Source organism: Erpetoichthys calabaricus, chromosome 4 (genome assembly GCF_900747795.2).
Source record: "Erpetoichthys calabaricus chromosome 4, fErpCal1.3, whole genome shotgun sequence".
In the NCBI taxonomy this organism is placed as follows: domain Eukaryota; kingdom Metazoa; phylum Chordata; class Cladistia; order Polypteriformes; family Polypteridae; genus Erpetoichthys; species Erpetoichthys calabaricus.
In genome coordinates, this window is record NC_041397.2 from 331,790,601 (window position 1) to 331,806,928 (window position 16,328).

The 16,328-nt window shown below is 42.2% G+C and overlaps 2 protein-coding genes across 34 annotated transcripts in view; one reads left to right on the forward strand and one right to left on the reverse strand.

Annotated features, from left to right (window-relative positions):
* LOC114641392 (C-type lectin domain family 5 member A-like) overlaps positions 1 to 16,328 on the forward strand; it is a 1,576,682-nt gene that overhangs the window by 417,087 nt on the left and 1,143,267 nt on the right. The gene's annotated exons all lie outside the window — the stretch shown is intronic.
* The window catches only part of LOC127527375 (CD209 antigen-like protein E), a 381,022-nt gene continuing 366,703 nt past the window's right edge, over positions 2,010 to 16,328 (reverse strand). The window contains exon 8 of the mRNA XM_051925977.1: positions 2,010 to 2,151. Within this exon, the coding sequence (XP_051781937.1) occupies positions 2,025 to 2,151 (127 nt within the window). The 3' untranslated portion in view covers positions 2,010 to 2,024. The remainder of the gene's footprint in view (positions 2,152 to 16,328) is intronic.

Consider the following 16,328-nt stretch of genomic DNA (forward strand, 5'->3'; position numbering starts at 1 on the left):
TGTTAAAATTATAAATAATCCATGCCAAGGAAGACTCATTCAAGGACAAGACACCATCTTTACTACTAATGTTGTATACAAAGAAATATTACAATAAAACATTAATATATGACAAACACTCTATTTGTTATTTCTATGGGCATCATCCAAAGCTGCACATTATTCTATATCTAATTCATACATCTGACTCTTTCTCATGTCCCAACGCCAGGGGTTGGCGAGCGAAGCGAGCAGGGGGCGGAGCCCCCTAGTACAATTAGATCAAATGTATTAGATTAAATTAAATAAAATGTATCAAATTAGATCAAATCTAATAAAGATCAATGCAATGTGAGATGCACCCCTAAAATAAATCTAAAAAATGTAAATATATAATGTACGATATAAAATTAAAACTACTGGAGATCAAAATATAAAAGGAATTAAAATTATAGAGTTCAGCACCTGTGACAATCAAAAACAAAAGAAAACCATCAATATGAATAGAATTAAAAATATCAACTCAAGAGACAGACTGGAATGGGAAACGTCACTCTTAAAAAGTCAAACCATCAGCAGTTGGCTTATGAGAGTCCATAAGTGATAAAACTTGTGTTAAGACTCAGACATTAATAACACAGAATAGACGTCATGTCATGTGGTAGTAAATGCTCGTCACGATGGCAGCTCTGATTGTGATAAACGCTCAGTGATGTTCAGTTTCTGCTCCCTTCCAGATGTTCTCCATTTCTATATGTTTGTCATAACGAATGGCTTCAGATCTTTAGACCAAATGTAATATTCGATGACAGGAATCAGAGTAAACGTATCACACCATTTATAAGTTGCTGCCTGCCTAAGATATTGAAGTAATAAAGTAACCCCACAGCTGTATCGCCATGTGTTAGAGAATCGTCTCTTTAGTGAGTCACACAAACAGCTGAGCAAAGATCATTGATAACAAGATACAGCCAGCCTTATAAAATCTAAACGTCACCATATGTTGTCACTTGCCTTGACAGTGAAGTTGTCACCCTAAGGTTCTAGAAGATCACTGAGTCTTGAGATCAAAGGAAATCTCAGATGACATGAAGGAAAACGCAAGTGAAATCAGGAAAGCGTTAGCCATTGCTAAGGTCTGTGACTCCACAGCACCACAGGGACAGCCATCATGTCAAAAACATTCAGAAAAGAGCAACAAGTCTCGGAGGATTCCAGAAGAAACATCCAAACAGCCTCTGAGCCTCGTCAAATTGCTAACTTGTACTAACGGAAGTGCTGACATGAACAGTTTATGTTCATGAACGTCTGATGTCAAATTATAAATCACAGAGTGTTTAGTTCTCATTACTGCTACTAAAGTTGCACCAGCCAAGCACTGAGACTCTGATCTGCAATGACACCTTCACATCGGTCACTGAGGTGTTGGATTAATAACTTTGTTCACTGAATAAAGAAAGCAGTGATTTAAAAACTGTATTGTGTCTTTCCTCAGGTCTCCTTTTTCTAATATTTCATTTCTCTGAAGGTCAGAGGCCATGCGTTGTGTAAAATATGTAAAAACAGAAAATACCAGGAAGGGGGTAAATACTTTATCACATCACTCAAGACAGACACAGGCTGGTGACGTATCTTCATTTTACTGAATGCTGAAAGGACTTCAATGTGTTGCTTGTTACACAAATATAAAATTGTTTTATAAAAATCAGAACTGTGCATTTCCTCTCATATGTAAATGAAGCTTTATCATTTCATCAGTTATCTCTAACCACCATGTGCAGTTCAGGGTCCGGGGGTCTATTTAGTCAGAACTGAGAAGAAGACACAGACCAACACTGAGATTACAATAAGATGTCAGATTTTATGTCCTCCCAGTCCTGTATGTAGAGTATGTTGTCACTCACTACCTCTGTCACCTACATGACAAAGTGAGGTGACCGTCTGGACTCGGCTCAGACTAGCAGTCTATGATTTACTGATGAAGTGATCCTTACGATTCCTGAAGACAGCGGCTCTGGCAGGTGACTGGAACTCTTGATAGCAGTTTAAGTACGAAGAGGAAATGCAGCAGACTCACAGATCCAGTAATTACGATCTTCACAGCTGTAGTTAAACACCTTGTTCATCTGCAGATTTATCAGCAAACACTTTTGTTTGTAGTCATCGCTGGCTCTGAAACACAAGAGGAGCTGTGAGGCCTTCTCCTGACCTGACTGACCTCGTAGCCTCACACACATCACCTGACTTCAGACATTAAACAGATGAAGGCCACCAGGCTGTGCAGCACAGAGGATTGTAAGTCAGCAGTGTGGCTAATAAACTGAAATTCAATCCTCACTGGACACGGGCAGGCTGGGCCTGACTTAGCCATGGTGGGTGAATTAAACTAAATTATGAAGTACACTCATAATAGAAACCATACTGGACGATGACCCCCCAACACCCACCCCACCCTGAGTCAGGGTCGTCATTGTTGAAGATTGTATCTCAGCTAACAAACTCTTCATTCGTGTATTCTGATTCAAATGACACAACTCTACTTTTAGAGATATATATAAGGTACTGTATATTAGCACAACGGTCTCTGAACATTAGCAGACACACTTTTGATGGTTTCTTAGATATCCCACTACATAAAATTAGTAATGCTGGGTTCAAAAACCACTTGATCTTTGTAAAATGAATGAATACGTCAAAGCCCTCATTGTGATTTGTGTAACTTGACCGTTTTTTCCGTGTTGATTGACGTGACTTTGAGGCTGACGTCTAGAAATGCTGCCATTGCTTCCTGCTTTCTGCCTGAATACACTTCTGCTAATCTGCAGTAGCCGTCCTCAGACACACGACTGACTAGTTCACTTTATCAGGCCTCTGATGATTCTGAAGACTTGGCCTTTTCTATTCTACTAAAGCCTCATGGTCTCGTTAGTCTTTATTACAGAGTGGCTTCTGCTCTTCTCTGAGCGGCCATCAGTGCTGTGGTGTCTCTTGACCTCATTTAAGAGCTCATTAGACACTACGGCTCAACATCTGACCTAAACTAATACATACAAATACCATTTAACAATTTATCATCTGCTGACAATTCAGTTTATAAATGAAGACATCTGAACACATCACCTAAAAGAACCAGTGGTCCCTCCATTGTCTAAACCCACTTCATCCTGAACAGGCGCCCAAGGCAGGAACAATCCCTGAACAGGGAGCCAGTCCATCGCAGGCAGAGAGACACACACTGCAGGGCCAATTTAGCATCACCAATCCACTGAATGTGTGTGTTTGTGGAGCACCAGGAGGAAACCACACAGACATGGAGAGAACATGTGAACTCAAACACAGGGAGGACCGGGGTACCCTTGTCATCTTACAGCGGTGTGGCAGTGCTACCAGTGTGCCACCCAAAAGAAAGAACCAAACCTGCGTAACTACATCTATGAGGAAATGAGAGTGAAGCCTTCTGTTACTAGCAGATGAAACACCATCACTACACGTGACGACACATGCTGATGACAGCCCACCTGTGTCTGTTATCGTTCATCTGCTGTCACATTTCATGTGTTGTGTTGGACTCCTCGTCTCTTCTTGGTATTGAACTGTTCTCACTGCTCTGTGGGATACGTGAATTGTGAAGAGTGTACATGATAATAACATGAACTAAAATTTGACAAGTCATCATATTGTACTTACACCATTAATAAGACATGAAGATGAATGTGGGGCAGCGTGATGAAGTTCTGACCAAGTATATGGTACTCGGCTCATTTCAGAGTTTGGTTGCCCTGTGCCAGCCTGGCTTTTTGGCAGATTTTGGGCTCTTTGCTGTCTGGATGGTGTGCAGCTCCCCCAGTTGGATACTGCAGGCAGGAGTAGAGTTGTATGGAGAAGTGGACTCTTTATGACCAACAACATCCCATAATCTGCCTATTATATGTCAGCTATCACACCCGCAGTAATCCACTTTGTGTCCATTCACACTCCTACCTCAGCCGCTTCGGCTCATCACTGTCCCTGTGGCACCCTGTGGCCTCGTGGCACCTCAGTCGTGTGTTTAAGTTCAGAAATGACATTCTCACTTATTTCCTTGTAGTTTGGTTTACTGCACTGCACAGCGTTTGTCATTTGTAACGTATTTCATTATTGTCTTCAGAGCTCTGAGAAACGACATTCATGACTACATGTGTGAGGCCAGCAGTCCTGGCAGGATTAGGGAAAGGAGTCGCTAAACGTGAAGTCAGCAGTCACCGGCCATATTTATGTGATATTTATACAAAAATGGTGTGTGATTCAATAATGTCAGAAAGGCACAAATTATTGTGATGTCCGTTCATCTGTTTTATGTTATCAAATAAGACAGCAGACAGTGTGTTTATCACCTCTAATGACAGTAAAGTGTCATCTGTAGGTGACCCCCTTTCTGCTCCTGCCTAATACGGTTTTGGAGCTCATTCAGTCAAAGTGAGACGTCTCGACTGAAAGGAGTCTTCTTACCTCTTGGATGTCACAGGTCCGGCGTCCATCCTGGTAGATTTGTTTTCTTTACTGATGTTATATCCGCCAATCCAAAAATAAAATTGAGTGACAACAGCTTTCCTTTTTAAAAAGCCCTGATAAGAAAACATGAAATAAAGAAGTTGATGTACAGTTGAACTTGTATGTGTCTTTATTGTATTGAATTGTCTTCTCTTACTCACAATCAATCAAACACATTTGACTTCCTTTTTTACTTTAATATAAACTGGCCTGAGTCTCACTTATAAATGTAACAATCAGACAAAGCTCAGTGTGTCGCCTACTTTTATAATAAACTGAGCTATTGTGTTACTTCTTATGTCACATGAGCAGATGGCAGTGATGTCCAACACAAATAATGTGTCAGTGTGGTAACAGAGATACTGGATACTAAATACGACATCCCTGGGGGAAATCTCACAAAAACCCCAGCGCCCCAATGGAAATCAACCAATGATAGAATCTGCAGACATTTGTACTGATTTGGGTCTTAACAGGGGCCTATCACCTCAGAAGGGCAGTTCAGTGGCATTCTGGGTTTTATTTGGAGCGATGAATTGGTCACCAGGGGCCTCATGCATAACGGCGTGTGTAGAAACTTCATCTTAAAACCATTCAATTTATTAGTTTCTGAAATCCCATTGTAACTAAAGTAGCACGTTAAATGCTTTGTTTTGTATGTGTTCTTCTATGTACTCTATGTGTGTGAATCACTATGTTCTTCTTAAAACGATCTTTCTCTTTCTCCGACAGGACACAGAATCCATTACATTCGTGATATTACAGCTCTGTGAATAACTAAAATACTGAGATGTGTAAGTCCTATCATTTTCATGATGATAGGAGTTAAAGCACGTTATTAAACATTGGAACACGGTGGCACAGTGACTGTGCGCGACCTTCCATGAAATAATTTTTTGCAGCAGTACTCAGGGGTGGCTCTAGGCTCGTGATGGCCCTGGGCAGAGAAAGAATCGGTGGCTCCTTCGCCCGCCAATGTCAATATGGTATCTTATGCACGCCGGATGGCCACATCCGTTGTGGACACTACATAGCCGCCTCATGCTCATGACACAAGCGTTTAACTTTTGCTGAAATTTTCTGCTGCGTTTTTAGCTGTGTTGTTATTTTCTCTTTCTGCTTTATATCTAATATATATTGGCGTGGCGGCCCCTGGGATTTGGCGGCCCAGTGCAGGTGCACAGTTTGCACATGCCTAAGGCCGCCCCTGCAGTACTGTCTCTTTCAAACATACCAACCTCCAATTCCTGTCCTTCCTTTACTTTCTCCAAGTAACCGATCGCCACACAGTCAGCTCTGTAATAGACGTTAAGCCATCTGTAAGCTTAGAACACCGATTCTTCAGAACTTTTAAGGAACATTGAAATATCTTCGTAGTATGTGTTTAATTATTCTATCCTTCACGCCAGTCCCAGTGAAGCATATAGGGCACGGCAGGAACAATCCATGAGCGAAGCGCCAGATCCTTGCTAGCGTAGCAACAGTGTGTCCTTTAATTATTAACAATATAGATTATTTAAATGAAGTTAAAGTTTTATCTGTATAATAAACATATTTTGCTGCATTTCATCTTAAAAATTATATCGTCATCATATGTAAATATGCTCTTTATAAAGTGGCTCAGGTTGTGCAATATTGTAACTGTATTGCACGTTTACAGTGAGGTGATTGTACTTACTTAAAGTACAAACAATTCTACAAGGAGCAGTTGATGGACTGATTGAGTGCGTTTAGAGCTCTTAGGATGAAACTGTTTCTGAACCGCGAGGTCAGTACAGGAAAGGTTTCAAGTGTTTGCCGTGTGAGAAGCAGTTCAAATAGGAAGCAAGGCTGAGGCAGCATGTGCTTGATGCTGTATACCGATAATTCTCTTTCCGATCAGCTTCTCCGAGTGGTGCAGTGAGAGTAATATGGAAAAAAATGATCCGCTGTGGCAACACCTAATGGGAGTAGCTGAAAGATGAAGAAAAAGAAGGTGCAGTGAGAGTAACAATGCAAAAGCAGCTATGGTATTTAGAATAGTTTGACCATTCCGTGGACCAGTATATTGTTACAGGTTAATTACAATCAGATGCATTAAACTAATAAACAATATGTGTTTAATTTCAGTGTATTTATAAAGCCGTGTCAGGAAAAGAAAGGATAACCATACAGGAACAGTAGCACTGCTTTGACGCTGGGTGCTGCCAGTCTGCAAAACCGAGTGGAGAACTTGTGTACGACAGGGTATGAGGTACCGTGGAAATGTGCGTGGCTTTACGCCAAGTTTAGGTTTTATACATCACGATTTGAACATGGAAACGTTCTTACACAACATTTCTGTGCGTACACACCGTTTATATATGAGGTCCCTGGTGCTTTTCATGAAAAAATTATATATTTTTATGGAATGATTACAATAACATCAATAAAATTAAAAAAAAAAGAAAAAATGATAATCAAATCTTAAATTGCTTTATATACTAATTGACTAATTCATCACCAGTGACCCTTTTGTCCATTACGTATCTCCCAAATATCCAACCATAAATGCATGTAAATGTAACGTAGAAATGGCAACTCTAAGAGCTCCTGGAGCCAAGAAAGAAGAAACAGCAATCTAGGATTCACAGCACGTCTGATGGCGTCAGTTGTAGCGAATGAAGAAGACGCAGAGAGTCCTCTGAGAGAATCTTTACTTTCTCACACAGTCAGCACTAAACAAAGAGTCTCTGAGACTTTGATAACAATGGCAGTCGCTCTGAGCCTTTGAAATGTGTTGACAGACTCTCCAGATCCATTGGAGGAATCTGCTAAAGAAAGACATTTCTGCTTTAACTAGGGGGCTCCGCCCCCTGCTCGCTTCGCTCGCCAACCCCTGGCGTTGGGACATGACAAAGAGTGAGATGTATGAATTAGATATAGAATAGTGTGCAGCTTTGGATGATGCGCATAGAAATAACAAATAGAGTGTTTGGCATATATTAATGTTTTATTGGAATATTTCTTTGTATACAACATTAGTAGTAAAGATGGTGTCTTGTCCTTGAATGAGTCTTCCTTGGCATGGATCATTTATAATTTTAAGTCTAACGTCAGATGAACGTCGAACACGTGAGAAGGCAACATAAAGTTGTCCATGTCCAAAAACGGGTTCAGAGAGGTAGATGCCAACCTTGTGCATGGTTTGTCCGTGTGATTTGTTGATGGTCATGGCAAATGTAGGTTTAATGGGGAACTGTTGCCGTTTCAATGTAAAAGGTAAATCTAGGTCAGAACTCGTAAGGTCAATTCTAGGAATGAGAACAGCACATGTAAGAACTGTTGCTTGAATAACATTGCGTGTTATGGTGTTGACAACTAACCGTGTGCCATTGCATAAACCCTGTTTTGTGTTAAGGTTTCTTAATAGATAGATAAATAGCATGATTATTGTTACGTTTTTAAGGGCAAGGTTGTGTTGTGGTAATCCGGCTGGGTTAAAAGTGTTCAAATATTCTAAGGGGAAATTTATATGTTCATTGTTGTCATCAGAGTCAACTTTGTCAGAGCTTAGAAAGATCTGTGTCTCTCCAGGAAGTAATGAAATGACCTGGTTATTAATGTGATTAACATTAATATTTTTTGGACATAATATAGTGCGTTGTGTTAAAAGGGGTATTTGGTCTAATGTGATTGCTGTTCCAAATATCTCTTTTACTAAGTCGTCTGAGATAAATTCATGGATACACGTGATCGTCTCTGTGCCTGCTGTTTTTTAATTCTTGAAATTGTAGCACTCCATCCTTCCTGTCCAGTTGGAAATAATATGGGGTATGTTAAAGTATCAAGAAGCGGAAAGCAAATGTCTATGCGTTGGAATGTAGGTGTGTTGTTTTTATCAGGACGTAAATGTAGAACAATATCTCGGTGAAATGGAGGCTCACCATCTTTACTTTGAAAGACAATTGCCACTTCATTAACGACGGGCAGATTGTATCGTCTTGGATCTTGTTCTTTGTCCTTTATCAAGACCAAAGCAATTGTAGTTGCCGCTATACCTTCTGCATTTGCTTTTGTTTTTGCCTCCTTTTCAACTTCATGTAGCATTTTTATAGACTTAGCTAATGGGTGATTGTTTATGACATGAGTGACGTTTCTCATTGTAAGCTCTGTGCATTGTTTGTTTTCAGGAAGGTTCATGCGTTGATAGATTGCCTCATCTGGATCTAGGATGTAGATTTGTGCATATTTGCGTTGTTGATTCGTTTCAGGGTGCACTGTTCCAATGCGATGCAATATTTGTCCACATACGCGAAAGCAGTATGGGCCATTGCCTTTTGGTGGCCTGATATGTACTCCGATAGATGCAAAAGCAAATGAACTATTGTAGGATCTAATGCAGTTCATAAAGTTTTTACTTTCAGGCACATCGTTAGTTAGAAGCCTCTTTAGATATTCAGGATATGAATGTAAAGGAGGCAGTCTAATCTGACCTTTTTGACAACAACGTGTAAATTCATTATTTGTATTGCCAGTTGTTTCTTCTGTGAAGTTAAGTGAATGACAATGATTGCAAATGACATTCATTAATCCCAATGAATTTTCCTCAATAGTGGATTCCTTATTGAAGGCGTTTTCAGCCATTTGGCGTAAGCGTTTAACAGGTGTGTGGTGTTGATGTCCGCGATGGGCATGTTTTTCTTTTTGCGTTTGATTGCCTTTTTGTTGCATGTCCATTATTTGTGACGCGCTATTTTATTCTTTTTTTTTATTCGCCTCCGCTTTGCGCAAAGTCCGTTTCAGTCTACGCCGTGCATTGTTTGTATCGAGCCTTGTCCGTTTTTGTATGTCGGTCATTTGAGCTTGGTGCTTTTCGCGTCTTGCTTTTTTTTTTGTCTGTCAGTTCATTTGCGCGTTGTTCACGTCTCCGTTCATTTATTCTGTCTCTTCGCTCCCTTTTTTGTTTGTCTGATACGCGAGCTCTTTCGGTTTGAAATCGTGCTTCTTTCGATGCAGCACTTTGACACGCGAATCGTTTTGTACCCGTGACCGTGTATTCATGACTTGTTTCTTTCTCAGCATGCGAAATATGGATAAGTAATAAGGAGGATCGCACTCACTGTTAATATGTATCCTTTTTTGCAGTTGAACGGTTAATAGTGCTTTATTGAAAGGACATCCACCTATGCTGACACCTATGCCGACACCTATGCTGCCTAGTGTGAAGGTGTCGACGTTCACTTTAGAATATGTGGCTTTGGGTGTCACTTCTTATGGATGTGTGGGGGGGGGGTTGTTGTTGCGCGAGCGTCTTCTTTCTTTTTGTGTTCCTGTGTCTTGTTTGAATCCCCTTCTTTGTGTGTGTCCCGTCCCTTGCTTGTAGGGTCTGTGGGGTGGTTTTGTGTTCTTTTTTTTTGTCTTCCATGGGCTTGTTGAATCCCCCTCTTGGTGTGTGTCCTGTCCCGTCCCGTCCAGTGCCGGTAGGGTGGGGGGGTGTGGTCGTGCCTTGCTGTTGTGCGCTCGTCTGTTCTTTTTTTTTTGGTGTGTTTAGTTTTGTGTGCAATGTGTTTCGTGCTTTGCCCGCATTTGACTACTTTTTTATGTGCCTTTTCCTTTTTTCGTTGCGCCTCATTTCTGTGACTACTTTTTGTATGTGCTCACTCCTTTTTTCTGTGGTCTCGTCCACCTCTCGCGGCCCCTCATCCGCCTTTGTCGCCCTCTTTTGTCCGCCTTTCTCCGACTCTCGCGGACTCTTTTTGCGCCTGCGCCTCTCGCGGACCCTCATCCGCCTCTCTCGCCCTCTTTTGTCCGACTTTCTCGGCTCCTCAGCCGACTCTCGCGGACTCTTTTTGCGCCTGCGCAGTACGTCTTTTTGCAGCTACGGCCCATTGCCGGATGTGCCTGCGTCCATCATCCGGTTTAGCATTCTCGGTTAGTAAGATGGATAACATACTGAGCTGAGTCCACTTCAGCTTAGATCTTCTGGGATTGTTCTTGAGATGCACTTTTTTTTAGTTTTATTGAGTTTTATTTTTAATGCTCTTGTCCTGACAGTTTAAATTACTGTATACAGTTTGAAGACAGACATTTAAAATCCACCTGCATAAATGACATACCTGCATGTCAGAACTTTCTATATTCACTAGTCGTCCACCGCTTGTCTCGCACCAATCACGGCTCTCATTCCAGGTCAGTTTATTATTGGAGACGAAGTAACACTTAGAACTGAAGAGGACCCAACCTGGTTTACAAACAGAGCAAGTGTTTCCTGTGGAAAACGAAACAAAAGAGCAAATGAAAAATGAGGGATTAGATGAGCAAGGAGCCCCCAGTCTACTAACCCTGCAGCAGAGCACTCACCGGGAGACGTGTTTGTAGCATCGCAGTAGAATTCCTTCAGATCACTGAACTCCTTGGACACTTCATCAAGTTTCTCATTCAGAGTTGTATACTGAGACTGCAAGCTATCTCTGCTCTCATGAAGATCATTGTAGTTTCTTTTCCATTCAGAACTTACATTAAAGAGTCTTTCCTGAAATTCACTATTGTTTCTGTTGCATTCAAGCTGTAAATTCTCCCAGCTTTCTTGAAGATCACTGTAGTTACTTTTCCATTCTGAACTTACGTTAATAAATCTTTCCTGCAGATTAATGTACTCTTTGGTCACTTCTTCGTGTTTCTCATTCAGAGTTGTATACTGAGACTGCAGGGTATCTCGGCTGTCATGAAGATCACTGTAGTTTCTGACACATTCAGAACTTACGTTAACAAGTCTTTCCTTCAGAGGAGGAGGAGGAGTGGTGGTGGTGGTGGAGAGAAGAAGTGTGGTTTGTGTGTTATTTAAGTGCTTGTGGGACTGTGTTGGGCCTGTGGGACACGGGGAAGGCGTGCCCCATGGCTGAAGAAAAATAAAAGAAACTGTTTGTGTTACACGTGCCTCTGCCTCAGTCTGTGCCGGGTCGGGCGCTATATAGCGCTCATATTACAGTTGTTATTTGTGTCAAGTCTCAACATCCAGGGTCCTCACCTGACCTCAAACAGTCCACATGACCCTCTAGTAGGTCGTAACCCAGAATGGCACAGTGTGTCACGCATGTGTGTTCTTATATCACCTTCTGGTCTCATCTGAGGCAAGCCTATTGTTTTCATTTTTTTTATTTAAAGTAAACAGGGTGACCTGATTGACACCTCAACATTTAGTCTGAGTCCTGTGCTTACTTAGTCCGACAACAGGTAGCGTAGTCAGAAATCTACCAACATGGCAGAATCAGTCCAACAACTGGCAGACCAGTTAAACCTTTTCTTGTGTAATACAAGTTCCTTTTGTTTTCCTGAAATTGCTGCCATGTCTTTCATTGTGTGCTTACTCACAGCCCAATTTAAAGACACCTGTGTGCTATTGTCTGTAAATGTCAAGAATTCCTAGTGTCTTAATAAAAACTGAGCGGCATAGTCGGATATTTACACAGTGTCTAAGGTTAGATTACCTGTCAGTGTGACCTGACATCTGTCACAGGAAGGACCATCAGCGATCCTGGCTGTGCTACACAATGGGGATGGCACAAGAGCAGCAGCTGGTAAGAGTGGCACAGTGCAATTAGAAAGGTTAGGCTTCCTGAGATATGGAGAGAGATTTGTCATTATTACTTTAACACACCCATTAAGGGGTGGCTTTATTATTAGGTGTGTCAGCCTCTACATCTTAGTATTTATAACAGCATCTTTAACATGAGAGTGGTTTTAAACATTAGCTGGTCAGACGCACTTGCTGTTTAACTAGTTTATGAAGGGTTATGCTTTGATAAAAATGTAGAAATAGTAAAATATCTTCTGCCATTAAAGTCATTCCCAGATTAATTTATGATATTCGGTGTCAGAGGATCTCCATCCAGGTTTATCAGAGGTAAGCGATGCCACTGCAGGGCGAGAGGGGGCACAGTCACTAACATTATAGCCAACCCACCTACAGCCAGTCCCACCTTTTAGATGTCATTTATGTTCGGCATCAGGACAGACAATCAGTAGGCCATAAAGGTAAAAGACAAAAATATCAAGATATGAAATATTAAAAATAAAGAGTTACTAAGTAATAAGGTCTTGTAATCTTTGATAAACACAAAAGTGTGATGGCAGCTTAAATGTCATTGTGATGATTGTGTCACTGACTGTGACTTTCAGTGTGCACTGCTCACCCAACAGAATGACACGTTTAGGCAACAAAACCACAACATGTTGGCACCCACTGAGAAACAACATGGCATCACAGCCAAATGAAATCAGCACATTAAAATGTCATAATATGCCACAGAACAAAAAGGTGAAACATTTCAAATTAGCAGACATCACAATGTTCCTCCAGACGCTCCTGTGTATGAATATAACACAGTGGTCACTTGATGGGTGGGCAGGGGACAGAAACGAAGAAGCTCAAAGGAGACCTTTCCTCCAGCGTGGTGTATTATTAACCCCTGAGACAGCCATCCTCTGAGCTTCACTACTCTGAAGTTAGTCTGCGATTCTTTTTCGGTTTTTCTTCTTTCATTAACCTGAGTTTTGTAGTTGGTTTGTTGTTCTCTCATTTTGATTTGATGTTGTTCTCTAAACTGCCTACATTTGACCCTCCGTCTGCGTCTTGACAAGCTTTGTGGTATTTGGACTTGTAGCAAGAAATGCCTTTAATAAATCTCATTGCTGTGTTTAAGTAGCTCATTCAGATTTCTATTCACCTTCAGCTTTACATGAGGTCACAACTGCTATTGTCACACATGATCATCAGAAGCTCACCCTCCAAGTTCTTCAAAGGTATGTGATACCACCCGGGCCAGGAGGGGGCGCTGTGGCTAACTGTCTTGTCCTTTTATTTCACCAAAGTGCAGAGAAAAGCCCAGTGAGGGCAACTGACTCCACACCTTCCAGTCCTTGGGCTCTAAGATCTTGACATCCCAGAAGGAAGTGTCACGTCTATCCAGAGCGACCAGAGCTAAGAACCTCTGTGGCTTTCAGATGGCAAACAAAAAAGCTAATTAATGCCAGTCACATTATTACTGTGGCAATAGTTGTGTTTCCTTTTATGCCATTGAGAGTTTGTTTCTGTTTGGACTTCGAAGTTAACAGGAATGGCCAGGTTGGCACCCCATCAATTCATCTTCATTTGAGCCTGTTATTCCTTCAGATGACCCCACTGTGTACACTGAATTACAGACACATAATTATCTGTTCTGAGGTAATGAGCAAGTCCTCCTAATAAAGGGGCCAATGACTGCATATATAAGAAATACACAAAGCATTCACATTTCCTTCACTTTCAATGCCACGTCAGTACAGAGGATACTTACAGTAAACAGAATGGGATATGAGGCCGGCCACTAGGAGAACACCAAAGATCTTCATCATCTTCACAAGGTTGACTCTCCATTCTGCTCTAACTTGAGGCACTGGAGCTGCAAGACAAGAAAGGTGGAGTGAGATCACAGACAGACGAGCACATGAACTACCTGATGATGAACAAAGTGGGCATTGGCCATTCTTCTAGGCTTTAGAGGTCCACCAGGCCTGTTAAGGTAGCAGATTTAGTGGACGTCCAGCTGTGCCTTCTCTCACTAACAGTCCAAACTAAGTGACTGAACTCCACCAGAATCTGCCGGTAGTTCATCTGATGATAAAGGTGGAAATCAGACATCTTTCCAGAGGCCACTCAGCAAACATCTTGAGTCACAAGGCATGAAATGGACTCCAGCAAGAACAAAGAGCTGTAATTCAAGGAATGAGCGCTGAGATAGACAGAATAACTTGACTGTGAGCAGGTCCTGATTTTGTGACTGGAAGTGACTTTAAACCAATCATGAGGTGTTAGAATTCCTTTATAAAAACGAGCTGCACCTTCGTATTCTGTCAGAGAGGCGCACACACTCACTGATCTCTAAGGAGCCTTCTGAGGGGACCCAGGACCCCCACTCTCCAAAATGACTGAAAATCTCTACAATGGCTATCTTAAAGTTAACAGCTGAGAACTCACCACTTTCTCTTTGTGGATCTGAAACCACAGCACCTGCCCTTCAGAAGAGGTCACCCACCTGAAACTAAGCATCTTCAGGCCTGGCCAGGACTTGGATGGGAGACCATCTGGGAAGAGCTTGGGTTACTGCTGATGGAAGAAGTATTGGTGAAACCAGGAGGGGACGCTTGGTCTGTGCGTGGAACCCAATGCCCGAGTGCAGTGACGGGGACACTGGGTAGTAAAAATGGTGCCATCCTTCAGATGCACTGACACTGCATACTGTGTCGCTCAGAGTCACAGATGATGTTTTTGTGCCTTTTGCTGCTCTCCAGTGTCGGTGCCAAGGTGGATGGACTGGCATTACCTTATCGCCTACCTGGACACGAAGCCATAAGGGAAGGATTTGGATGGACAGGCGCCCCGGTTAGGTTGGCTGCAGGTGCCTTTCCTGGCCAGGAAGGTGTAATAGAGGGATAAGGAAAGACTGTCTATTGGGACCATCTATTTCCCCAGGACGCCAGGTAGCAGCATCCCTCGAGTACAGCTGCCATCTGTACACCCGCAGGGCACCTTGGAAATTGTAGTCATGATGGTCAGCCCTGTCAGGGTATGTGAGTACCACCAGAGAGGGAGCTGAGGGGAGAGGATTCACACTCTGTAAGGAGGTTCCACCTGAGCAAGAAGTGATCTGTGATGCTCTTACCAGAAGCTACACCTCTCCTTGAAAACATCTCTCACGCTCTCTCTTTGTGGATTTAAAGGTCTTGGGGCTGCACACGTTCTAAAACTCCCCCTGAACATGAAGGAGGACCACTAGCTCTAACCTCAGCTCTTCACTTCTCGTCCTGTGTGCATGTGACTGAACGTACTCTGAACAGGATTCGTTCTTCATATGAATCTCTTGTGGATGTATCTGTCACATCAGAGTCACACTTTTCCTTATGAACTTGTAGAGGACACAGCAAAGAGGTGAAGATCAAAGTGAACTGAGGCAGAGCACACCAAACACTGACCACCGGCGAGTAAAGACACGGCATCAGTAAATGAATCTACTCGAGGTGGAGTTACTCACTTGAACCTGGCGTGACAGTAACACCTACCACACAGTATGGGGCACCTCTGGAAATGCCTGATGTCAGTCAGACTGCTTCTCCTCTGCCATGTTAAATTAGCACTCTGAGCAGACGAGCAAAACTTGGCTATCTCAGATTTAGTCACCAGTGTGTGACACGAACAGCGAGAGCTGTGACAAGTTCACTCTTAGCTTTTAAAAGTGTTTGTCTAAATTACAAACAAGAGCACAACTGTGCCTTACAGCGAGAAAGAGTGAGCAGACTGTTCAACGACATGAAGGTTCAAAATTCACAGAGAGAGGGGACCAATAAACTGGGAATCTCAATGAAATGGCTCATCGTGAGAAGGTGAAGCAAACAATTCATTCATTAACATCAGCCAGCCATTCCACTTCCTTACACTTCAAAACACCACAATACATCAAAGTCCTACTTTACCTGCCTTGACAGAATAATAATAATTATATTTATTTTATGTATATAAAGTAGGTGTACAGCGCCTACCTGTGTGGCCATCTGCTCCACTGACATGTGCGGATTCTTCTATGGTACAGAAATCCTCAGCGAGTTTCACTGATACTCTGAACTTGTCAGCCATCTTTATGAACACTGCAGAGGGATTGAAAGAGAAAGAAGTTCCAGTTATTTCTAATCCAGGATTGAGTTGTTCTTCTGATATCTTCAGGCGGGTCAGCTAAGCAGAGATCACCAAATACAAACAAGTAGGAGCTCAAAGTTATATTGTGAAAAGCCTTGTGCCTGTCCCACAATAGGGGGGTGCGTGATTT